Here is a 26,811-nt window from a genome sequence, read left to right as displayed (position 1 = left end):
GCTTCCTCTATACTCAGGCCTGTGGCCAATATAATAATAATAATTGTAAACTTATCATTATTTAAACTTTAACCATTTACTTTTATACTTCAGAGTCCAAAGCTCCGAGATCAGCTAATTGCATTTTCCTGTGACATTCTAATGATAAATGACATAGGCAAAACTGCCAGGAGGTGGCCAGAAAGAATCAAGGTAACCCTTAGCACACTAATTCCACTAGCGTTCTGCTCCTTTCACACAATGACACTCATAAGGGTTCCAGTAGTTAGACTTAGTTTACTAGTATATTATTTTATATATTCTATACTTCCTTAACCAGTCTATAATATTATGTAAAACTTACTTCCTAACTTCAATAACTCTTTCCTTTCTTAGGGTCCCAATGTTGGCACTAATTCATTTTCTCTTATTTTCTTCAAGCTGTCTTTGCAAGTCAAACCCTAATCTAGAACTACAATTCTGCAGTTATTACATTTTTTCCAAGATGAGAACACACAGTATGCACCTGGGCCACTAGGGCTGTGTTGTTCTGTGCCCCTATGCATCAATTTCCAATTGTCTAAGAATCATAACCTCAAGGAACATCTAGTTTCACAGAATTCACCAGAGCAGAAGGACAAAGACGTGGGAAAGTCAGACATAATAGAATACTTGTGCACACCATGGCCAACTGATAGGCAGTCACACACAAATGAAATCTATACAGCCGTTGTCCAGGCCTAAGGTTTGGAGAAATGGAAACAACCAGTTTTTACAAAAAGCGACTGCGGGCTACTGAGATGTCTCCATTGTATGTTGTCCCCAGCATTAGCCAGAACTCAGACAACAAGAGGAGGTCAAGGGATACAGATTGGAAAGGAAGAAGTCAAAATATCACTGTTGCAGAGGATAGGGTAGTATACATGGGACACCCCAAAAGTTACACCAGAGAACTCCTAAGCCAGATAAACAACGTTGGCAAAGTGGCTGGGTATAAAATTAACTCAAACAAATCAGTACCCTTCCTCTACACAAAAGATAAACAAGCTGAGAAAGAAATTCGGGAAATGACACCTTTCATAATAGTCCCAAATCATATAAAAATACCTCAGTGTGACTTTTGTCAAGCAAGTGAAACATCTGTGTGACAAGAACTTCAAGTGTCTGAAGAAAGAAATTGAAGAAGGTCTCAGAAGATGGAAAGATCTCCCATGCTCATGGGTCGGCAGGATGAAGAGAGTAAAAATGGCCATTTTCCCCAAAGTGACCTACAGATTCAATGCAATCCCCATCAAAATTCCAATCCAATTATTCATAAGGTTAGACAGAACAATTTGCAAATTAATTTGGAATAACAAGTAACGCAGGATAGCTAAAACTATCCTCAACAATAAAAGGACTTCCCTGGAAATCACCATCCCTGAACTCAAGCAGTTTACAGAGCATGAGTGATAAAAACTGTATGGTATTGGTACAGAGACAGGAAGATAGACCAGTGGAATAGAACTGCAGACTCAGAAATGAACCCACACACCTATGGTCACTTGATTTTTGACAAAGGGCACAAAACCATCCAATGGAAAAAGGATAGCATTTTCAGCAAATGGTGCTGGTTCAACTGGAGGGCAGCATATGGAGGACTACAAATCATCTCCTTCTTATTGCCCTGTGTAAAGCTTAAGTCCAGGTGGATCAAGGACCTCTACATCAAACCAGATACTCTCAAACTAATAAAAGCAAAAGCGGGGAAGAATCTTGAACACATGGACACTGGAAAAAATTTCCTGAACAAAACACGAATGGCTTATGCTCTAAGATCAAGAATAGACAAATGGGACCTCATAAAGCTACAAAGCTTCTGTAAGACAAAGGACACTGTGGTTAGGACAAAACAGCAACCAACAGATTGGGAAAAGACCTTTACTAATCCTACAACTGATAGAGGGCTAATATCCAAAATATACAAAGAACTCATGAAGTTGGACTGCAGGGAGACTAATAATCCTATTAAAAATTGCAGTTCAGAGCTAAACAAAGAATTCATAGCTGAGGAATATGGAGTGGCTGAGAAGCACCAAAAGAAATGTTTAACATCTTTAGTTATAAGGGAAATGGAAATCAAAACAACCCTGAGATTCCACCTCACAACAGTCTGAATGGCTAAGATCAAACACTCAGGCTATAGAAGATCCTTGCACGGATGTGAGAAAGTGGAACACTCCTCCATAGTTGGTGAGATTGCAGACTGGTACAACCATTCTGGATATCAGTCTGGAGGTTCCTCAGAAAATTAGACATTGCACTAGCTGAGGACCCAGCTATACCTCTCTTGCACATATACCCAAATGATGCTCCAACATACAACAGGGCACACGCTCCTCTACGTTCATAGCAGCCTTATTTATAATATTCAGAAAATGAAAATATCCCAGATGCCCTTCAAAAGAGGAATGGAAACAGAAAGTGTGGTACATCTACACAATGGAGTACTACAGAGATATCAAAAACAATGACTTCATGACATTAATAGGCAGATAGAATGAACTAGAAAATATCCTCCTGAGTGAGTTATCCCAATCACAAAAACACACACATGGTATGCACTCATTGATAAGTGGATATTAGCACAAATGCTCGATTCCTCCAAGATTCACAGACCAAATGAAATTGAGGAAGGATGACCAAAATGCTGATGCTTCACTCCTTCCTTTAAAGGAGAAGAAGAATCTCTATTGAAGGGATAGGGAGGCAAAATTTAGAACAGAGCCTGGAGGAATGGCCATTTAGAGTCTACCCCACGAGTGGCCTATACACATATACAGCCTTCAAACTAGATAAGGTGGATGAAGCTAAGAGGTGCATTGCTGACAGGAACTGAAAATAGATGTCTCCTGAGAGGCACAGCCAGATCATGTCAAATATCTGGTGAATGCTAGCAGCAAACCATTGAACTGAGAACTGGACCTCAGTTGGAGGAATTAGAGAAACATTGAAAGAGCTGAAGGGACTTGCAACCCCATAAGAACAACCATGCCTGCCAAGCAGAGTTCCCAGAGACTAAACCACTACCCAATCACTATACAGGGACTGTGCCATGGCTCCATCTGCATGTGTATCAGAGGATGGTCTTCTTGGGCACAAATGGAATGTGCAGCTCTTGGTCCTGCCTAGGCTGGGAAAGTGGATGGATGGTGAAGGGAATACTTTGATAGCAGAGGTGGAGGGCGATGGTATTTGGACTTATTTCTGGAAAACAAGGAAGGAATAACATTTGAATTCGAAATGAAAAATATCCAACTAAAAATCAACAACAACAAAATGGTATTTTGAGCTTCGAATCAAAAAAAGCCACAGTCAGGAAACAGAGAATTGTATGCCTCTGGTTTTCTTCAAATATGCTCACGGCCCCGGTAGGTTCTGGGCCCAGGCTGAACCAAGCAGGTTCCTGCCACTGACTGCTCCTCTATTCCTGTTTCCAGAGGCATCATGCAGATTAATATTGGGCCAGAGATGTGGGCAGAGCTGGTCAGAAGTGGCTTTCTGTCCTGTGGTCTCAGGATTATCTGCATTCCTGGGTGTTCAGCATTTTCTGCCCCGGGATTTGGGTGCAGGATTCCCGATGGCTTTAAACTCCCTTATACCATGTTTATATGTCCTGGGAGGTATTACAGAAAAATTAATGTTTATCCTATTAATTTGGTCAAAACTCTCATCGACAGAGTATAATTTAGAGGTAACTATATATTTGACAGCAAGCATGCACCTTGGGTAATGTATGCATGGTGAAGTTGAAATTCAGAGTTGGAAACACAGTGCACAGTGACTGTATAAATGCCTGTGAATCTCAGTCTGACTGGGAAGTGATTTGATGCCCAGTCCCCATGAGAATGCAGAGATCCATCCCTTCCTGATAGCTGTGGGACTTCAGATGTTGACACTAATGATCAATAAAGAAGGTTCTTAAGAGTGAAGAGTTTGAGATTACTCCTTTATTGACCAGAATACATCCAATTTACTTGATAGTAACCAGATGCAGGTAGTCAATATATACAGTCTATATCCTTATCAAAATAGAAAAGCAAATGAACAAAACAACAACACATAAATAACAAATCTTCAAATGAATAGAAGGAAAACCAAATAACCAAAACTATTAAAAATTAACCAAACTTTAAATAGAGGAATTGCACTAAGCATTTTTTGCTGCTCCTTTTGCAGAATAGACTTATAGCCTGTGGCTTGCCTTGGAGACATAGTAGACAAGCAGTTAGTGATGGTAATGATCTTTTCAAGAGGAGTGGAAGTAGGTCTGTTTTGTTGGAGTGGGGGTATTAAGGAAAACGCCTACCAATACTGAGTATAAATGATATTACAGACTTTGTCACAAAGTCTTTCCAATATTGTGAATTGATCTCCATGAAACTCTTCTGAATGACTCATCAGGACAAGTACAAATTTAAACGTGCACAGTCTTTCTGGATGACCAGCAGCTCTTGATTGATGTGCATCAGCACTTCTCTGGGTCCCTCCAAAAGTGTACACTTGCTGGAGAGAGGCGAGGTGAAAATAGAGCGTATTCAATGCAAAGAAATCAAACTAAAGGAGGAAAATGCAGTCCACAATTGCTATAGACATTACAGATGAGACGCAATAGTGGTGTATTTGCTGTGCACACTTAGTTCTCCTCCTGTAGTTCTTCTCTCCAAGGGAGATCTTGTCCTGGTCTGTGTCTTGTTCGAGTTTCTGCTGGAGAATTTCAGACCTAGTAGAGCAAGGGGAAAAGGTTTAGTGAGTGGTTGTCAATGAAGCTCTCCCTCTTACATCAGCTCTATTCAGTTGGACAATCCAGCATGACCTGTCAGCTGAAGTCAGTCCCTGCATCCCCAAGTGTCCTAGAGTACCTGGGCTTGGATTTATATCTCACCTTTCAAACTGCTAGAATTTGAACTGTGGACTATGCACTGTACTGGGATTAAGAGAAAAATGAGCCTTTTTTCCCACTGGTCCAGGTATATGACATTGAATAATAACATTGTAGCTATGTCTGAATCTGAGTTCAAGAGAGGTATGAGCAACCTAGAATACCATGTGGATTCCTTCTGGAGAACATGCCCAGAATTGAGGTGAAATTTCTGATTATGTTAGCACTGAAGGAACCCGTCTAGTTTCCATTTGTAACCACTGTATCTGCAAATACACAGAGAAGCCATCTCACTTCAAATTCATGCTCACCGCACAGATCCTGTAATCACTGAGAATGTGCTCCATGCAAATCTTCCTAGCGTACACGTGGACATTAAAGGTGATTGTGATGTAGAAACAGAACAGCACCCCTGTAAGTCTATGGCTAGTGTAAGGCAATTTGTGAGAGGACAGAAGAGAAAATGTCCTCAGATCTTTCTGGAGAGATCACAGGAAGAAAGGAGTAGAACATAGCAAGAAATCCAGAGGATCATATATATTGTTTAATGGGCAAAATTCACATGAACTGTACCAGAACAATACTCTGAGTAGCTCCTTAGCTGCCTGAGGCTGAAATCCAGGTGGGGTGGTCATCCACCCAAAAAGGGTATTTATATAGGGAAGGATATTCAAATGGCTTCTTCCAGCCTGTGTTCCTACCTGAACATTAATGCTTAATGTAAATATTCCCCAGGATACGCTGGAGGCATAAAAACAAATGTTGAGTGGGATATGTACATAGTGGCCAGACCTATAGACAGCTCAGTCAGTGATGTGCTGTCCTCCCAAAAACCGTCATAGACTCAGGGTTCTTTCCCCATTAACAATCTGGCTTAGCAAGTCCCAAAGGCTGTGTAGAGCTGTCTTGTTGCTCAGCAAAGGATCATATATTGGTGGTGGACTAGACTCTTGTTCTTGTTCACTCTTTCAGACTTTCCCCAAAGTGTGCAACTTCTTCTAATCGGAGCTGTCTTTACCATAGCCTGAGTGACTTCATGCCCAAAGCTAGAATCATAGGAAATCTCCATAACCAGGATCCAAATCAACAAATTTTCTCCCCGTAATGTGATTGTTCCACAGATAATTTGAATAAGTAAGTAAAAGCTTGCATGGATTATCTCACACTGAATCAGAATCTATGGAAGGGCTCCATCGTATGGTACACTTTTACTCCTTGGCTGATGGACGTCTGGATAGATTCTCCTTCAAGGTTACTCTGGGACCACTACAACACTGATGCTCCCTAGTTGCAATGGCAATACCTACTCCTTGTTGTGGAATCACTGGGTTAACTAAAACTTCTGTTCCACTTTCTGAACATGGCTTCTCATAGGGCTACCTGTTCTTACACTGTCAGACCCATTTGAAGCTCATCATTTCTCCTAACCCATTGAGGCTGAAATTAACTGAGAGAAAATGATGTTGATCGACAGCACTTGCAGAATGCTACACAGATAACATAGAGGAGCGCTTTGGATTATCTGTGCACCTAAAGGGGTTCCTGAAACTGCCCTGTTCTTGCACCACAGCATAGCCATGGGACTTTTTCTGGATGACGATACAATTCCAAGCAACTCAAATTCTCAATGAATAAAATCCAAGCCAACTCCCACGGGAAGTTGTAGTGTGCCAAGGTAGCTGGAAAGAAATGGTAGCAGGCAATGTGGAAAGCAACCTTGGAGAAGACACAGTGAGTGACACAACCTTCCAGTGGGCTTTCACAATTCACAAAGAACAGAGAAGCAGAATAAACTCATGGATTTTTCTAGAGAAGCCTTGCCCTTACCTCCCAGTACTCCATTCCTTTGATGTGCTCCAAAGGATTTCAATGCAGATCAGTAGTTTTGCCCGTAATCACTTGAAAATCTAACTTTACAGGTGTTTTTGTGTCCTCTTTTTGGGGGTTGCATTTCTAAAGGATTTTATTGTCCTGCTACTACACCATAACAAAAAGGGACCTGCAAGCTCTAGGCCTATACCATTTGTTACCCCTGTGAAACACGACTCACTTGAACATATTTCCACTCCTCCCCCAGACTTCACAAGATAATTCTCTTCTGAAATTTTTGGAAACAGAATAAATTAGTAATTTAAGTGACCTTTTGCTGTACAGAGCTAGATGGAGATGCCAAATGACTGGGCAGCTCCATTTCATGTTTCATGGATGTAAAGTGAACGCTTAGAGTACTTTTCTCATGAATCTTGGAAAATCAGGGAAACACACGTTCACTACTGCAAACACACACACACACACACACACAAACACACACACAAACACAGACACACAGATACACACTCGCATGCACAAATGAAAACTTTGCTCTTATGCAGCACATTTCCTGTTGAGTGAGGAATTAGTGGGAACAATGCTGTGTACAAGTCTCTTAGACTCAAGCAGGCTGTGATGCCCTGCCCTGTACTCATTTCCACTTCAGGAAACCTTTCTATGCAGATACTCGCTGGTCCGACAAGTAAGTTACATGTTCTGCACAGATAGCCTAAACAACACAACATCAAATCCCCAAGAGAGAAATTTCTAGGAAAAGACTCCATCAAGTTCTATGCTGACTCATCATAGGCCCCTCACTAAAACTACCCTGTTTCCTTCATAGAAGACTTTGGAAGCACCAGAGAAGACAGTAACTCATGGTCAGTTCCGAGGAACATTTGATCACATTAGAGTTCCTGTGATATAAAAACAACCTCAATGTCAGTCAGAAAAAGGCTAAATAAATAACATACAGTGAATTTTCTGAAATGCAGCACTGTGTACAATATTGAGAGGGAATCTATCCTGAAAGAATGCAGTGCCCATGATATAGTCAGCAAAGCAATGTCAGCAGAGGGTTGCACTCTAGGATTCAATGCAAGATCATGGTGAAGCCAATAAGACAATCCAGAATCTTCCCGGGGGATAACTCTGTTCAGGTAAAGTGAAGAAATCTAATCCTTATTTTTAAAATAGGTGAATGGTTTAAGAATGTGTTGAGACAAATAGGAGAGGGGGCTCCACTTGGAACTGGACGAATGATGCAAAGACTGCTGGCCAGCATAAAACAGGAAGCTTCATGTTTGTTGAGAGACCTAGGCTTAAAGGACTAAGTTAGATAATGACTGGACAAAACTGCATGTCATGAACTGGCCTCCCCGCATGCTCCCTAAGATGCAGGTCAGCACAGCAATGCACCTTTCTTGGTGAGAATTGGGGGTATATACGGATAACTTTGTTCTTGAAGTCTCAAATCTCTCATGCCTACCCTCAGCCTTTGAGAAACCGTTTCCACATCCTTGCTCTTCTAACCAGCTTCAGGTTGTAAGGCCCAGTTATGAACTCTCAGGGGCACTCAAATAAGACAGGATTGACATACTGATACACAGGCTCTGTAGTTACCCAAGATCTATGAAGCATGAAGTCACCATCTTCATATACAGGGACATGAGGGGAGGAAGAACAAAAGCCACCACAAATGACAATGAGAACCATTTCTTTGGCATTTCCACCAGGCTCTCCTCCTTGAAAACTACTTACTTCCTGAGTCTCACATGATCCCTGTAAAGAAAATGAGCTCCAGGCTTTTGCTTCATCCCTCAAAGCCCTGCTCTAGTCTAAAGAGGGGCTCCCACATAGCACCCTCCATACATAATGGCATGTAGTGCTGTGCTGTGTGATCAACCTATCTCCCTTTATGAAGTGCAGATCTCGAAGAGCAGGAGCATTTGCTTTCCAAACATGCAGTTTCTTGAAAAGGGGCTATCTCCACAGAAAGCCTTGTAAACCATCACATGAATGAACACTTGGATGAGACCTAGGTCAGGACATGGATCAGTCAATGGACAGTTACATTGGTTTGTCTATGTTTATGGTAAGACCTGAGGACAACCTGACCCTGAGCCCTAACCCTACCTGCTGTTGCTTGGCTCTGGGGTCACAGATGTTCATTCTGGCCTCCTCACAGAGCCTCTTTGTCTCCACAGAGGATGATGGCAGTTCAGTCTGCTCCACCAGCAGTTCTCTCTTCTCATTCAGCAAAATCTGTATATTGTTCTTCAATTGAGCTTGTTCACGCAGGAGCTGGGAGTGCCTGATGCTGAACCACAAACAAAAAATGGTAAATCCCAGCCAGCTTCTATTTGCCTGTCACTCCTGCAAGTCCAATCATCCCTTCAAGGGTCCTCATCCTCAGAAATCCCCAGAATAGAGCCACACTATAGAGGTTAGCACCAATTAGAGGAGGTCAAATCCAGAATCCACATTCCACAAGAATCAAAGTACTTCTGAAAATCCTGACACTAAGACGGTTTATATAAATCAAGGAAGAAGAGATGTTCCATAAGGGAGCTCGTATGTCCATGGTATGGTGAAACCATCTTCACGTTGTGGGGAAAGCCCCTCTGAGGGGTAGTTGAAGACCCAATAGCTATAGACTCTTTCCATGTGTTTCTCATGGATCACAGATCTTTAAATCTCCTGTCAGAGTCCTAGAGATTCAGAGTTGATTGCTATTCCCATCATGGTGCAAACCTTTTCTATCTAGAGGAACTTTAACTGGGAAAATAACAATTGGAGGGTCTTCTACACCCCTCACATGTACGACAACTGATTCCAAGAGCTACAAATCTAAGACCCTTGCCAGGAGGCAGCCTTCTTGTTAAGAGTCAGACACTACAGAACCAGAGCCCTGACTTTTGTTCAAAGTCATACAGGACAGAAGCATTCCGTGCCTAGTGCTGGGTTCTCATCTCTGTCAGCGACTCACCGGTAGGAACTGTTCACTTGTATGAGCTCCTTGTACCTCTCCATGGCATCACTTATTGAGTTGGTCATCATTTGCATAGCCATCATTCTCATCTCATGTTCGGATTGAAGGACTGGCAATTCGACATGCAGCCTGGGTTAGGTCATGGCCAAAGGAACAAATAATGTTTTGAACTCACGATTTCAGAATTAGGTGAAATGTAAATAAAAATATATAATAAAATATATAATATATAATAATATATAAATATAATATAAAAATATATAATAAAAAATTTCAAAAAGATGACATTTCTCTTGTTTTGAAAGCAGGTATACTCAATCCTTGGTTTCCATCGTTACATGAATTCCCAGAGGGCATAACTAAGTTTGACCAGGAAGAGGATTTATAGCACCTCCTCCCCTCAGGAGAGTCCTGGGTGCCACCAAGGTATATAGAAGGAGCAAAGTGCTCTTTTGATCAGTGTGGGCCTCCACGTACTCATCACTATCATGACCTGCAAACTGTTGATCAAACAAATCCTCAGACCCCATCAAAGGTCCCAGACGTCCTGATCCTGAGTAAACACCACATATACTTCCACATACACACATACCAACCCATATCCAAACACATTTAGAATGCCAACTACATGCATGGAGGTGCCATAGAATCAGTGTATAATGAACAAATTCAGAGGAAAGAGTGATGACGTGCAGGCATTTCATTCACACACACACAGTTGCAGCAAGTGTGACCAGGTCCTTCCAGCTGATGACAGAACCAATGCTAATCCAAGAGGCTCGGGGTCAAGTACAAAAGAGGTTGACCCTAAACACACAGCACCTAGCTTATCTCACAAGCAAATGCCTGCCAAATCTCCTTAAAATCCAGGATGAGAGGTGAAACTTTCTCGTGCTATGAGTAAATCTTGAGGTAGAAGAGAGAGAGCACAAGACAGTGAACAGGTTACTGGGCATAATGACTACCTGTGGTCCCACTCATCATAGATATAAAGATCCAGGATTTGATAAAGTTCATCCCTCTCGAATTGACACTTCTGGATTTCAAATTTGAGTTCCTCCAGTTCCTTTAGACACTCCTCTTGCTTAATGATGACATTTTGGGATGATGCCTCCCTACCAAAACCTGTAGACAGATAAACCCAACTGAATTTGCATATTTGAACCAATGGGCAGAATAGATCATTCTGAATCCGAAAAGGAGGTTGAGGAAGGGGAAATGGTAGAGACTGGGTTAATCCCTGAAAGAGCAGAAAAGCTTTCTTAAAGGTTGATTCTTAAGCTATGTCCCTCTTCCCAACCTCTAATGCCATACACGTGCCACACTCACTATTACACAACCCCCGGCAGTGAAAGTTATAATCTGACTGAGACATAAACATCTGCGACATTGTTATCTCATATCAGATGTGGTGCAGATAATCCTGGAGTTCATAATGACTTCATAATGCTTAGCACCATCAAGCTCTAACCAAGTGTGGTCCACCCCAAAGTGTCTGAGTACTCAATTCATGACTAGGTGTGCATCCTTCTTTGTTCTTGCCATCAGAGACTTATATAACCTACAGTAATCTAGAGGATGAAGTGCTTCAACTCCCAAACATGGATGGTCACATTGTTAATCTCACAGTGCCTCCTCCTGCCATTCATTGACACTCACAGTTAAAAAGCTTCAAGAAAAGACACTGAAGTCTTACAACTTTCTGGCTTTCTCTCAAATTAAAGATCAGGAACTCCTGACTCTTGGTTTGCCTTTGAAAAATCCCAAGGCTCCTGATTGTAAGGCCTAGTCTTAGAAGGCACATCTCAAACCTACCTCCTTGAGGATGTTCCCCAACTCTGCCCACGACTCACCAAGCCTTCCCCAGAATGATTTCCTCCTTCCTGTTTCACTAGAGAGGGGGTCAGCTTCCCTCTGACCTGGTGCGGTCTCTCCTTGATCAACACTTTCCTTCCGAAATAGCCTGAGCAGCTGGCGAAACATGCCTGCTTGTGAACCCAAAGGGAACTGAAGTAATATCCCAAAGGCAGTTGGTGTCACCACAACACTGGCGACATCACAGAAGATTCTAGGGATCTCTTAGATACAATAGAGTGTCCAGTGAAGGGCTTACTGGTGATGTCACTGGAAAATTCTATGGCCTACCTACTAACCAGCTCTCCCCACACTGATGAATTTCTGTGGGGACCCTTTCCTCCAGTCTCCCATGGGTCACTGGGAATACCATTTGGCAACCTCTATTTCAAAGCTAGATATGTCTCTCTGCTTCATTAGAAGTCAACAATGCTTTTGCTGGGGAGGGTTGCTTACAACCCTGAATTGGAGAACAGATTTTTCTTAGCACCCAAAACTCTAGGGACCAAGGAGGAGGGAGATTTTTCTTAAAAGTAAATCTACTACTCGAGACAATGCATGTGACACACATTTCGATTCCTAAGCTTTTCCCTTTTTCTGGAGGCCAATATATTTCTTCTATACCTCTGAGTGTATAAAACCTGGAAATATGTGCTTATTGTGCAGTCCTTGAAAGCCGACATTGTTTCCATTTACATATCCATGTATTTCACAAAATCAATGGTCTATAATCCTATTTTTTTGCAATAAAAACTCCTTTTACTTGGGAACATAGGGTCCAACTACAGGGCATATATAAAATAATAAATTTCTGTGCGTTTTATATATTATGTAGGACATCCTCCCTTTCTCAAATATAACAAGAAAATTAAATTGGACATCAGTGAGCAAAGGTCAACCTGGACCTTGTGTTACTACATTGTAACTATATAGCCATCACTTCTCCAATATCATTATTCGTGAATAGACAAGTCTAGGCATGAGAATGTTGGGGACTACACCATGATCTTTTACTTGTAGCAAACATAAGAATCAGGAGGATGGGAAGGGAGTGGAATGGCCTGAGTTCAGGTTGAACCTCAATTTTAATGGGTCCATACGTTCAGGCGGGAGTCTATTTGGCATTGTGATATATGGATTCTGTCTTCTTATCATAGGTGTTATAATAATTCAACATGAATGTGTGCTATAACGCCACCCCACCTCAGAGATGTAAGAGTGAAAATCATGTCTGACCTTTCTGGGAAGAACTCTGCCTTTTACTACCATCTGGAGTTATACAACATCACTATACAAAGCTCAGAAGAGAGGGGTGCAGATGTGCAGGCCTTAGAAGTTGAGGATCTTTTCTTCTAATTAAGGCACTTGTTTTTCCTATGTAATTTTTCCCTTGCTCTTTTACTAATGGTGGCTGACTTCTTTCCTGGCCTGAGGTAAACTGGAGTCCAATCTTTGGATTACCGAACCTTCTATTTTTGAGATGACAGGCCCACCAAGGGTCCTACTGCATAGAGAAGGTATGAATAAGTCTCAGGGGCTGGAGTAAGTTAAAAACGTCTGTTACAACAAAGAACTGATTAAGAAAACAAGAGCCCAGCTGCTCCTCAAGATCACAGTTGTATGATAGTAAGAAAATGTGAATAGGGCATCGGGTGAAAAGATAAATTAATTAGGAGGTCATAGGCCTAGAAGGGGTAGCCTTTGCTCTCAGTGGAGCTGCTATTCTTTCTGCCATTCATCGCCCTCTGCCACAGGACCAGAGACTTCCCCAAACAACTGGCTGGCCTTGCCAAAGACCTGGCAGGGCTTCTCCCTGTAGAATAGGAACGTAGAGTCCTTGATGAGTCACCAAGAGGTCTCCTCCACACAGGTTCCTTGTTGTCAAAGGGAAATGTTCCTGCAGAATCCTGCCATGGCAGCAGGAATTTCAACCTGGCTGCTCTTGGTCCAGCTCACTGGGTGCAGACCTGTGGCCCAGGGGTATCTGGGGAAAGAAGCAGCACGCACTACCTCACAGCTCTCTCTTTGTTGGATGCAACTGCTAGGACTGTGATAGGATTTTTGTTTCTTTGTGTGTTTATTAGAAATACCTACAAAGCTGATTAAAGTTGCAACATGCCTTCATACCCAGAGTGCAGAATGTTTTCACATCGTTGTTGTTCCTGTTTTATGTTTGGATTTTGATTTTTAATCCCCTCAGGAAATTTCCCTGTGCTTAGAATGTTAAGCACATGCTCGGGAGGGATCGATTATTCAAGTTCGGCAAAGCTTTTGTTCTCACCATCACTCCAGAGATGATGCCATTACTTACTTTGAAATAAGAAAACAGTTATAGAGAAGTAAATTAACCTGTAAGCTATCAAAGAAGAAACACATCATGATTGTGGAATGGCACCCCAGTATTTTGTATTTCCTAAGTTATTTTTATTTTAAACTTTTTTATTGGATTTTTTTGGGTACATTTCATCTTTTTCAAATCCTCAAAGGTATCTTTTATTCCTCTCCTCCCATTTACAAGGTGGGATTTCACATGTAATTGTTAGTCCAGATAGTTTGGTCAATGGCTTAGACATCACCTTGGCCTAGTTTCCTTGGCATAAGCTGTGTTAGAAGCAGACTCAAAGATTCAGGACCAACAAATAATAAATTCCACTACATGTGGATACCTAGCCTCACAGCCAGGAAGGGACTGTATTTCCATTCACTATTAAAAAAAAAGATGCAGTTCATTAACATGTAAAAAATTTCTCAAGTATATTAAAGTGTTTACCATGGTCATACAGTTTTTCAAATACCTGGCATTCATCTTTTTCCAAAACCTAAAATTTCTGTCTTATTCACATTTTTTGATTATTTTTTGGTATTAGTATCATTTTTTTAAATTTCAGTTTTTTTAATAGATATATATGTTTTATTCAAACGTTATTCCCTTTCCCAGCGTTTGGTCCATACGCCCCCCTGCCATGCCCTCTCCCATATGTATGGTCCCCCAATCCATGCCACTTAGAAACCCCTTCCTGGACATTTCCCTGCAGTCAGGGTCCAACCTTGTTAAGAACAAGGGCTTCCCCTTCCACAGGTGCCCCAACAAGGATATTCTCTCCTACATATGCAGTTGGACCCCTGGGTCAGTCCACGTATAGTCTTTTGCTAGTGGTTTATTTGGTTGGCATTGCTGTTCTTATGGGGTTGCAAGCCCTTCAGCTCTTTGAATCCTTCTTCTAATTCCCATAAAGGGCGTCCTGTTCTCAGTTCAGTAGTTTACTGCCAGCACTGACCTCTTTATTTGACATGCCTTGGATGTGTCTCTCAGGGGAGATGCATATTCTGTACCTTTCAGTAAGCACTTTTTAGCTTCATCAATCTTACCTAGTTTTGGTGGATGTATATATATGGGCCCCATGTGGGGCAGACTCTGAATGGCTGTTCTTTCGGTCTCTGCTTTAGATTTGGCCTCCATATACCCTCCTATGGATATTTTTGTTTCCCATTTTAAGAAGGAGTGGGAGCATCTGCACTTTGGTCATCCTTCTTCTTGAGTTTCCTGAGATCTGTAGATTGCATCTTGGGTAATTTGAGGTTTTGGTCAATATCCACTTATCAATGAGTACATACTGTCAACGAGGGGTGCTGAGAATCTGGAAGAGAATGAGGGATAAGAGATATGAAGAAGGATGCCAAGAGAAGAGTCTGATCAAGGTGACAATTTTATTTTTCCCCAATGCTGAATTTGTACCATAAAAAGGGTAAAAGAGAGGGGAGAGAAGTAAGAAATATTTACCCACGCCAAGGACACAATATTCATGTGGTCAGGGAATCAGCTGATGTTGACAGGTAGTCAAAAAGGTCACAGGTTTGTCATATCTATTAGACAGCATGATGTTGGTTTTTCAGAAAGGTTACAGGTCATGACATTGGGTATATTAACGTCACACGTTATCATATGATTATTCATCTTGACCTCCACATTTGTATTAGTCTTCTGCAGCTGGCTGGGTTTTTCCATGAACCCAGTCATACTTAATGCTAACCATAATAATAACATCAATAATGGAGTGATTCGAGGCCATTGCTCCCAAGAACATACCATGTGTGTTTTTCTGTGATTGGATTGCCTCCCTGTGGATGACATTTTTAGTTCTTTCCATTTGCCTATGAATTGAATGTAGTCATTGTTTTTGATAGCTGAGTGGTACTCCTTTGTGTAGATGTACCACATTTTTCGAATCCATTCCTCTGTTGAAGGGCATCTGGGTTCATTCCAGCTTCTGGCTATTATGAATAAGGCTGCTATGAACATAGTGGATCATATGTGTTTGTTGTATGTTGGAGAATCTTTTGGGTATATGCCCAGGACAGGTATAGCTGTGTGCTCAGGTAGTACAATATCCAATTTTCTGAGGAACCTTCAGACTGATTTCCAGAGTGCTTGTACCAGTTTGCAATCCCAGCAACAATGGACAAGTGTTTCTCTTTCTCCACGTCCTCCCCAGCCTCTGTTGTCACCTGAGTTTTTGATCTTAGCCATCCTGACTGGTGTGAGGTGGATTCTTAGGGTTGTTTTCATTTGCACTTCCCTGATGACTAAGGATGTTGAGCATTTCTTTAGGTGCTTTTCAGCTATTCGATATTCCTCAGCTGAGAATGTTTTCTTTAGCTCCGTACCCCATTTATTAACAGGGGTGTTTGGCTCTCTGTACTCTAACTTCTTGTGTTTTCTGTATACTTTGGATATTAGCCCTCTATCAGATGCAGGAATGGTAAAAATACTTTCCCAATCTGTTGGTTGCCTTTTTGTGTGAATGACACTGTCCTTTGCCTTACAGAAGCTTTTCAGTTTTATGAGGTTCCCCCCATTTGTCGATTCTTGATCTTAAAGCATAAGTCATTGGTATTTTGTTCAGGAAATTTTCCTTAGTGCTCATGTCTTCGAGACTCTTCCCTACTTTTTTTCTATTAATTTTAGTGTATCTGGTTTGATGTGGAGGCCCTTGATCCACTTGGACTTAAGCTTTGTACAGGGCAATAAGAATGGGTCAACTTGCATTCTTCTACATGCTGACCTCCAGTTGAATCAGCACCATTTGTTAAAAATACTATCTTTCTTCCATTGGATGTTTTACCTCCTTTGTCAAAGATCAAATTACCATAGGTGTGTGGGTTCACTTCTGTGTCTTCAATTATGTTCCACTGATCGGCCTGTCTGTATGCCAATACCATACAAACTATTGCTCTGTAATACTGCTTGAGGTCAGAGATGGTGATTCCCCAGAAGGTCTTTTATTGTTGAGTATAGTTTTGCTATCCTGAGTTTTATGGTATACCAAATGACGGCAAATTGCACTTTCTACCTTTATAAAGAATTGAGTAGGAATATTGATGCTGATGGCATTGAATCTGTAGATTGCCTTTGGCAAAATGGTCATTTTTTACCATATTCATCCTGCCAATCTATGAGCATGGGAGATCTTTCCATCTTCTGAGATCTTCTTCAATTTCTTCAGAGATTTGAAGTTCTTGTCACACAGATTTTTTACTTGCTTGGTTCAAGTAACAGCAAGTTATTTTATAGTATTTGGGACTGTTGTGAAGGGTGTCATTTCCCTAATTTCTTTCTCAGCCTGTTTACCCTTTGAGTAGAGGAAGAGTACTGAATTGTTTGGGTTAATTTTATACTCGGACAGTTTGCTGAAGTTGTTGATCAGGTTAAGTAGTTCTCTGGTAGAATTTTGGTGTTGCTTAAGTGGACTATCATATCATCTTCAAATATTAGTGTTTTGACTTCATCCCTTCTAATTTTTTCCCTTTGACCTACTTTCATTGTTTGATTGCTATGGCTAGGACGTTAAGTACCATATTGTACTTAATTAGGGAAAGAGTGGGCAGCCTTGTCTAGTCCCTGATTTTAGTGGGATTCCTTCAATATTCTAAGTTTAGTTTGATGTTAGGTACAGGTTTGATGTATTTTGCATTTTCCTATATTTAGATTCAGGCCTTCAATTCCTGATCTTTCCAGGACTTTATTAATGAAAGGGTAATGAATTTTGTCAAATGATTTCTCAGCATCTAATGAAATGATCATGTGGTTTTGACTTTGTTTATATGATGAATTTCATTGATGGACTTCCGTATATCAAACCATCCCTGCATCCTTGCCATGAGGCCTACTTGATCATGATGGATGATTGTTTGGATGTGTTCTTGGATTCAGTTTGCAAGAATTTTATTGAGCATTTTTCATCAATATTCATAAATCAAATAGGTCTGAATTTCTCTATCTTTGTTGTATCTTTGTGTGGTTTAGGTATAAGAGTAATTGTGGCTTCATAGAAGGAATTTGGTAGTGCTCTGTCTGTTTGTATTTTGCGGAATAGTTTGGACAGTAATGGTATGAAGACTTCTATGAAGGTCTGATAGAATTCTGCACTAAATCCATCTGGTCCTGGGCTCTTTTTGGATGGGTGATGTTTAATAGCAGTTTCTATGACTTTATGAGTTATGTGGTTGTTTCAATGGTTTATTTGTTCCTGATTTAACTGTGGTACCTGGTATCTGTATAGAAAATTGTCCATTTCCTCCACATTTTCCAGTTTTGTTGAATATATGTTTTTGTAGTAGGATCTGATGGTCTTTTTAATTTCTTCAGAGTTTGTTGTTATGTCTCCCTTTTATTTCTGATTTTATTAATTTGGATACACTCTCTGTGACCTCTGGTTAATATGGCTAAGCGTTTATGTATCTTGTTGATTTTCTCAAAGAACCAGCTCCTGGGTTTGCTGATTCTTTTGATACTCGGTTTTGTTTCTTCTTGTTTGATTTCAGCCCTGAGTTTGATTATTTCCTGCCTTCTACTCCTCTAGGGTTTATTTAATTTTTTCTAGAGCTTTGAGGTGTGCTGTCAAGCTGCTGACATATGCTCTCTCTTGTTTCTTTTTGCAGGCATACAGAGCTATGAGTTTTCCTCTTAGCGCTGCTTTTATTGTGTCCCATAAGTTTGGGTATGTTTTATCTTCATTTTCATTAAATTCTAAGAAGTCTTTAATTTCTTTCTTATGTCTCCAATGACCAAGTTGTCATTGACTTCAACTTCCATGTATATGTGGGCTTTCTGTCCTATTTGTTGTTATTGATCAGCAGCCTTAGTCCGTGGTTTTTTGATACGAGACATGGGATTATTTCTATCTTCCTGTATCTGTTGAGGCCCGTTTTGTGACCGATTATATGTTCAATTTTGGAGAAGGTACAATGGGATGCTGAGAAGATGGTAAATCCTTTGGTTTAAGGGTGGAGTGTTCTATAAATATATGTTAAATCCATTTGTTTCATAACCTGTTAGTCTCTCTATGTCTCTGTTTAATTTGTTTCCCTGATCTGTCCATTGATGAAAGTGTTGTGTTTAAATCTCCTACTATTATTGTTTGTGGTGCAATGTATGATTTTTTTGAGCGTTAGAAAGGTTTCTTATTGTTTAGGGACACAACTGCTATATACTTGACAAATATAGCAATCACCCAGAATATCCGTAGAAAGCATGTGACTGTTTGCCACATGAGGATGAGTTTCTTTCAAAGATCATCATGATTTTTGGTAAGATCTTCCCTGTAATTGGTGGCATGGCTTCCCAAAAACATGGTCCAGTAGTCTAAAATCTACACCTTGGTAAGCATCTTGTTTTATCTGACTCATACACCAAATGCCGGGCCTCAGCCTGTGCATGGTCATAGTCCTGAGGGAGGATCAAGTGGCGAATCTCATCCTAGTCCAGCTTCCCATCCTTGTTCAGATCTGGGAAATCATTGAACTGCTCCCCAGACAAAACCCAGTCTGTCTCAGGGCAACTGTCCTCGTGAGAAAAAGATGTCCACAATGTACTCATCCTGGTCCACAAAACCATCCCCGTTCTTGTCGATATTCTCCAGCGTTTCCAGAACTACAATATCCTTCATATGTTCTAAATCCTCTTAGTGTAGAAAAGCAATGAACCCGTCCTGAGTAGCTGTCAGGTCACCATCAAGGCCTTAAACCTCCTCTCATCTCGTGGAGGCAACTTGTTCCAGTTGTGATGATCAGAGCTATCTTGGAATTCAGCAAGGTTTCCCAGGTAGTAGCCATAGGTAGCCTGCTTGTATTCTTCCCAAGAGATTTTTCATCTATGTCCCCATCATAATCCTTCCAGAGTTTAGCCACATTTTGGTTGATGTATCTTTTCTGTACCTGTTTGATCCAAACTTTCAGGTCCTCAGTAGTAACAAGGCCGCATTCATCACTGTCAATTGGATCAACAATTTTCCCCAGCCTCTCCTGCTCTTGTCCAGGCTTAGCTATCAAAGGTCTTGGAGTCCTCCTTGCCCAGGAAGACCTCATGATCGTACAGGAAGCTGTGCTTATTCCCTGGTGGCCACTCGCCCTGCTCTGAATCAGGACAAACCATGTGCTCCTTGCTCATCATGCTCTTGGCCAGGAACGCCAGGACCAGTGCCAGCAGCAGCCCATGGAGAGTCCCAGGCTGACACCATGCACCGCAGTCGTGATCAAAGGGAGGCAGCAGGGAAGTAGGGGCTCAGAGCACCTTATCCGCTTTCCATTCCCCAGAGAGGGCTTTTGTTACATTTCAAACATTATCCGTTTTCCTGGTTTCCACAAAACCCCTTATAAAACCCCCTCCCCCTTCTACTGTGAGGGTGTTACGACATCCACCCAAACACCCAGGCCTACCTGCCTCCCTGTTCTGGTTTCCCCTACACTGGGGCATCAAGCCTTTACAAGACCAAGGGCTTCTCCTCCCATTTGTGCCCATCCTCTTCTACATATGCAGCTGTAGCCATGGGTCTGTCCATGTGTACTCTTTGGATGGTGGTTTCGGTCCTGGGAGCTCTGGGTGTTTCTTAGTGTTGTTCTTATGGGGCTGTAAACCCCTTCAGCTCCCTCAATCCTTTCTCTTACTCCTCCATTGTGGGGGACCCTGCTCTCAGCTGAATGGTTGGCTGCAAGTATCTGCCTCTGTATTTGTCATGCTCTTTACCCCACTCTTTTGAGCAGATCACCACAGAGCAACGAAGATGTATTGTCTTGGCATGATGATGTACAGACAAATAGATGATTTCTTAATTCTTATGATGGTTCTATAAGAATTCCTAAAATTAGATTAGTAATTTTAAGCTCCTTTATAATGGGACTGCTATTATGTTTTCTCTGGTAATCAAAATTGCATTGAGAACTCTTCCTTCTTAAAGTTTCATGAGTGAATTGCTTCTGCAATACCAAGGAGGCATCTACAAATTAGAACCCATGCTAAGAGGGTATAAACCAATTAACCAAAGTTCATAAAAAGAGAACTAATGATTTACTATAGATGCAAGGACTGAACATAAATAATTGATTGGATTTGCCTATAGGTAATTTCACTTATTCTTTTCTCATAAAAATTACACCTTTTAACTCATCATGAATGTGGATAGCTAGTGACAGATGGTAACGGTTTATCCTGATGATTACTCTTCATGGATATGCATGTAAACATTCTCTGTCGTAAACTGATTATCCAACTTATGATTTGAATTCCTGTGCAAACTTGTGGTGAACTTTTCACCATGTGATGCTGTTTTCAGAGAGATATACAAATGTTGAGGACAAAGAGAGAGAAAGCTTTTTAGACAGAACTGAACAGAACAGAACAGAATTGAAGAAGAACTTAGAAGTAAAGGCATAGTGTTGAGAGTAAGGCATTGAGAGAAAGGAAATTATTGTGTCATAAGAGCAAGAGGAAAGAAGATAAGAAGAAGAGAGCAAGAAGAACCTTCTAAGTCAAACTTTATGGAGGCAAACTTTTGTCATTTAGGAAAACTGAAGAACTTAGAAATAAATGTTAAAATCACTGCTCTTCAGCCTTCAACCTGGCTCAGTGGCTAGCCTCTGCTCTTCAGCCTGGTTCACTGGCTAGGCTCTGCTCTTCAGTCAGGCTCACTGGCTAGCCTCTGCTCTTCAGTCAGGCTCACTGGCTAGCCTGTGCTCTTCAGTCAGGCTCACTGGCTAGACTCTGCTCTTCAGTCAGGCTCACTGGCTAGCCTCTGCTCTTCAGTCAGGCTCACTGGCTAGCCTCTGCGCTTCAGTCAGGCTCAGTGGCTAGCCTCTGCTCTTCAGTCAGGCTCACTGGCTAGCCTCTGCTCTTCATTCAGGCTCACTGGCTAGCCTCTGCTCTTCAGTCAGGCTCACTGGCTAGCCTTGCTCTTCATTCAGGCTCACTGGATAGCCTCTGCTCTTCAATCAGGCTCACTGGCTAGCCTCTCCTCTTCAGCTGGGCTCAGTGGCCTATGGGGCCCTAGCACATTGCTTAACCATCTGCTCATGTGTGCCTGACCACACTGACCACCTGACTGTCCTGACTTCTTAAAGTCATTCTCTAGAAAGAGCACAAGAAACCAAAGAGAAACACCACAGCAAACTTTTCCCATGGGCTCTGCTTTAACCTTAAGTGCTTTCATTATTTCTTTAAAAGAGTTAAATATAATTTCGGCTATTCATATGGCCAAGAGAGCTGTGCAGTAGTCATTGCTTTATGGAATTTGGTGCTAAATCAAAAGATTCCTTTATTCTATCACGATGTTATCTGTATGCTGTAAGATGTATGTTTAGAAAACACAACACTAAATTCCTAAAATCTAGATGTTTTAAGACATCAGCTCATGGAGAAACATAACTGCTTACCTATCTAGACTGGGATTTTTTGCTATACTGCAGGTACAATAAATTTTCCACACTACTTCCATGATTTTCAAGAATGATTAAGAGAAAAATAAGTTGAACATAATGGCCAGAAAGAAGGTTCTGTCAAGTTGTCTTATGTGGGACAAGATACCAAGGTATGAATGGTAAACCGAAAACCCCTGTTCCCGAAACTAACAGAACTTACAGAAAATATATATTTTCTTATCATTCCTCCTCCCCGATGGTCAGTTATTTAATGAGCACCTACTATGATCCTAGCACTGTGCATCTAAGTGTGTAATGGTGAATAAAATCTTAATAAAAAGCCTCATTAAGGAATAAAGAAAAATGAAACATAACTTTGAAACTCAGAATTCAATATAAGCAAAACCACCATTTCTTCAGCTGGTGATTTCTGAAAACTTCATCATTTTTCCATGGGCTTCTATAGTAATGATACTGAGTCTTGATTTTGTAAATCACAAAAAGCAAGTCACACTTCTTTCTTGGCTCCCACAACTATCAAATAGAACAACACTGTCACTGTCCATTTTGCTTCCCTATCAATCCTGCTATGGATGGTAATGAATTCCAGTCTTTTCAATGTGAAAACAGGCCACCACTTGAGGGCAAAGGTTATTAAAATTACCCAAACCGGTATATTCTCTAAAATTTTCACATAGCATTTTACTGATAGCACAATGTAAATTCACAACAAATATTTAACCAATGAAAATATTGAATAGCTCTGCAAATAGGAGCGCTAATAATATATACTTGAAAACAACTATTATGGAAACAAAGGACGTACTAGGAGAAAAGTTACATCACTAAAAGCTACACAAGCAGCAAAAAAGACACTACATTTCTTGGTTTAAAAGTTAGGTGATACACTTGATCTTTAAAGACAGGCAATGTATTTGATCTTAAAGCCCTTAAACTGTGCCCTGTCCACATAGAAACTGCAGTAGATGACAATCTTTTGTAAGATTTATTTATTTACATGTCAGACAATGCAGCTGTCTTCAGACACACCAGAAGAGGGCATCAGTACTCATTACAGATGGTTGTGAGCCACCATGTGGTTGCTGGCATTTGAACTCAGGACCTCTGGAAGAACACTTGGTGCTCTTACCCACTGAGCCATCTCTCCAGCCCTCACAATGGCCTCTTACACAGCAACACAGTGGTCTATTTCACTAGATGGATCCAGGGTGATAACAGAGAAACTTTCACAGTTCCTGAGCACTTCTGAGTTCAAACACCACCAGTGCCCACTCTGTGCTGTTGGCACATTCTGACCTTCTCCTAAGGGTTGTCAGCCACAAAAGGGACGGGTTAGCCCCAGACAGCATTCACTGCCCAATCCTAAAAACCCCCTCGATTCTGAAAAAGCCACATTCCATGCTTGCTCCATATTTGAGGAAGCCAAATGGTTGATCTGGCTCAAGGCTCTTCTTTTCTTAGCTCATCAACTTTCTTTTTCCACTTCTTGTCACAAGAAATATTTTTTATGCTGCAACTACACTGCAGTGTTTGAAGGAAACCACCATCAACTCTGGGTGTCACCTCTTGAAATTTAAAATTCACAAAACAATTCATGGCTTTCTAATCAGCACCATGGAAAATAAACAAAAACAAGCAAAACCATTCCAAAGGAACTTGCTGATCTGGAGGCCTGCTCATAGCAGGTAGGAAAGAATTAAATTATGCAGAACTGTAATCTCTCAGAGCTTTGGAGGCTAAAAAAGAGGAAATCTCTGTTTATGTTCCCTTTTCCCGAGTAATTGAAGGAGGGTATTTTACATCTTCCAAATACAATCTCTTGCAAGGGGCAACCAATTACAAAGTAGATCAGAAGAAATCTATTAAATAATAATTCATTGCCTGAGGTTTTAAGGAAATATTTTCCCACGATCCCTGTCCTTTAACATACAATGGAAACATTACAGGGAGTGTGCCACCAGGCTAAGCTGCCTCTGAAAAGCCTGTCCTGCCCTGGCAGGTACAAGCCATTTAATTCCAAGTCATCTGGAGAGATGTGACAGCCCCAGGTTGCTCTGGGGATGTCAGAGCACAGCTCTCATGCACACTCCAGAGCACCTCTCCATTCTTTCCCAATGCCATAGGCTTTCCAATCCCTGCTTCAGCTCTCCATACATCCCTGAACCCTCCCTTCCCCTACCCAGTGGGCTCCCTTTGCATTGCCTCCTTCTGCCACTGCTTTCCCAGGGCGGGGGAGGGGGGCTAGAAGGAGCTTAAGGACCCGCGGGCGCTGGTCTCCTACCTACCTTGATGATGCTGCTCTTAAGGTGCAGCCCGCCCTGCTTGCTGCTTGCTGTCCCTGGGGAGCAGACCGGAGGTCGGCCTGGGGTCCGCGCGGGCGCCAGGCCTCCAGGTCCCCTGGCAGGACTAGCCTGAGCTTCTTCCCTGGAAACTGCAGGGTGGAGTCGCTGTTGGAAACCCCGCCGCTGTCTTAGCGCGCCCTCCCGTGGCCGAGGTGACCCCCAACGCCGTTACCGCCCCCTTCTCTGTCAGCTTCTTCTGATTTTTCTTTTCATTTTTTTCTTTTCTCTTTTTGTTCGCGACGTGGCGCCTGCGAAGAGCTCGTCTCCAGGAAGGAGGACATCGTGCGGACAGAATCACCTCTGGGCCCTGCGGGGGTCGGAGAGGGAGAGAGAGGAGTCAGCTTGGGCGGCGGCGCCCCGGCTGCCGGCACCTGCGGAAGGAAAACTCGCCCAGGCACACGCGCTGCTGCGGGCGCCAAATATAACGCGAGCGCCCCGCCCCCTCAGGCCCCGCGCTCACCCACGAGCTCCGCGTGCCCTGAGGCCCGGCTCGGGCGCGGTCGAGCTGCGGGGTGGGAAGGACACGTGTGCCCACTCCGTGGCGCAGACAACACCGGGAGGCAGGACACGGGGAGGCTTGTGGTGTGGAGCTCCGGGCTCCGCTCAGGCCCGTCAGTCCCCTCTCAGGGCCTGCGGAGGCCGTGGCGGCTTCTTCGGGCCTCCAGGCCCACCGTGACCAACCTGAGGCCATCACAGCTGGAGCTTCCTGGTGCCCCAGGCTGGAGGCTTGGGCATGGCGATTGTGGTTGCCACTCTCCTAGGCCGGTTCAGCAGGGCACAAGCCACCACCTGCTGTCCTCGCCTGAAGACATCCTGATGGGGCTGAGAGCCCACATCCAGCAGGCAAGCCTCAGGGCACAGGGCCAAGGTCTTGGCTCTGCACCTTGTTGCCAGCCCCTCACACATATGGCAGCATCACACATATGGCTCCTTCTACCAACCGCCACTAATTACCATTTGGACATTCCATTACAGTGTTCTCAAGAAGAAAGATGCAAACAAACACGAAAAGAATGAAATTTAAAATCTTTTTTATCAGGTTGGAGAGATGGCTTGGTGGTTAAGAGCGCTGCTTCTCCAGTGCTCCCAAGTTCAATTCCCAGCAACCACATGGTGACCGACAACTATCTGTAGTGGGATCCAATGCCCTCTTCTGTCTGAAGCTCTCTTCTGACATTCAGGCACACTCGCAGAGTGCTCATGTACATAAATAAATAAATCTTTAAAAATAAAACCTTCTAATCAGTTAATGTATCTACATCTAGAAGCTAGAAAAGGGTCACAGCAATATTAAAAATAATTCAGAAATGGTAAAGGGATGTACGAGAGTCACAAAATTCACTGGGCAAGATGGTGTATACCTGCAATCCCAACACTCACAAGGCTGAGGTAGGTGGATTGCCTTGAGTTCAAGGCTAGACTAAAGTGTGAGTCCTTGTACTAGAAAACAGAACAATTGGGGAGGGGATGGAGAGAGAGACAGAGAGACAGAGAGACAGAAGAGACAGAGAGACAGAGAGACAGAAGAGACAGAGAGACAGAGAGACAGAGATAGAGATAGAGATAGAGAGAGAGAGAGAGAGAGAGAGAGAGAGCTTGATGTCATTTCCTGCACTGATGACAAGCTACTGAAGAATGTGAATGTCTCCTATCAAGCACAGAGAGTGCTAATGACAGAATGGGTTTCTTATTAAGATATCATAAACTATAGATGGAAAAGTAAAGGGATGTATAATAAATAAAAGAGAAATCAGACATCGGAAACCTAAATTTAGAAGACTGTATATGTTTAAGTTCCAGGGGAGGGAATGGGACGATGTGGGGGAGAGAATAATCAGAATAAATTATATATGTGTATGAATATGGAAACTAAGAGCAACCAATGAAAAGAGAAAAGCAGGTTTATTTTACGATGAAATTGAGTTCCCATATGACACTATGTAACATTTTTTAAATTGATTATATGAATTATCAGCAATAAAAATTAATTGTTATTAAAGATGTGGTTGTGTTCATATTAATGAGAAATGTTTTAAATTCTTTTTATTTATTTGCTTATTTATTGATTGATTTTTTTTAAGATAGGGTTTTCCTATATAGACCAGGTCGACCTCAAAAAACAGATCCACCTGCTTATGCCTTCAAAGTGTTAGGATCAAAAGTGTATACTCACACATGAAAGTTACATTCTTAAAGTGATAAAA

The 26,811-nt window shown here is 42.0% G+C and overlaps 1 protein-coding gene and 1 pseudogene across 4 annotated transcripts; both read right to left on the bottom strand.

Moving 5' to 3' along the window:
* Window positions 1-3,953: 3,953 nt before the first annotated feature.
* Window positions 3,954-24,995, bottom strand: LOC134480542 (uncharacterized). 4 transcript variants are annotated; one of them, XM_087568896.1, is made up of 6 exons: window positions 24,551-24,995; window positions 14,925-15,193; window positions 10,667-10,826; window positions 9,699-9,830; window positions 8,846-9,029; window positions 3,954-4,741 (listed from the first exon to the last, which is right to left on the bottom strand). In XM_087568896.1, exons 2-6 carry the CDS (start codon window positions 15,013-15,015, stop codon window positions 4,736-4,738), a joined length of 573 nt encoding a protein of 190 aa, XP_087425022.1. In that variant the 5' UTR covers window positions 15,016-15,193; window positions 24,551-24,995; the 3' UTR covers window positions 3,954-4,735. The 4 variants fall into 4 exon arrangements, with proteins under 4 accessions (XP_087425022.1, XP_087425024.1, XP_087425023.1 ...); XM_087568898.1 differs by lacking the exon at window positions 10,667-10,826; XM_087568897.1 differs by lacking the exon at window positions 14,925-15,193.
* On the bottom strand, window positions 19,121-20,004 carry LOC148003580 (reticulocalbin-1 pseudogene; annotated as a pseudogene).
* Window positions 24,996-26,811: the final 1,816 nt, after the last annotated feature.

Source organism: Rattus norvegicus, chromosome 9 (assembly GCF_021556685.1).
Source record: "Rattus norvegicus strain SHRSP/BbbUtx chromosome 9, alternate assembly SHRSP_T2T, whole genome shotgun sequence".
Taxonomy (NCBI): Eukaryota; Metazoa; Chordata; class Mammalia; order Rodentia; family Muridae; genus Rattus; species Rattus norvegicus.
This window is presented reverse-complemented; position numbering and strand designations above follow the sequence as displayed.

Bases quoted from the DNA above. Each gene is read 5' to 3' on its own strand.
- LOC134480542 (XM_087568896.1), bottom strand. From the start codon at position 15,015: ATGGAGGCCAAATCTAAAGCAGAGACCGAAAGAACAGCCATTCAGAGT. The intron at 10,827-14,924 runs GTAAGATTGATG...ATCTGTCTACAG, and splicing joins TATACATCCACCAAAACTAG to GTTTTGGTAGGGAGGCATCA. The intron at 9,831-10,666 runs GTAGTCATTATG...GACCTAACCCAG, and splicing joins TATGATGAGTGGGACCACAG to GCTGCATGTCGAATTGCCAG.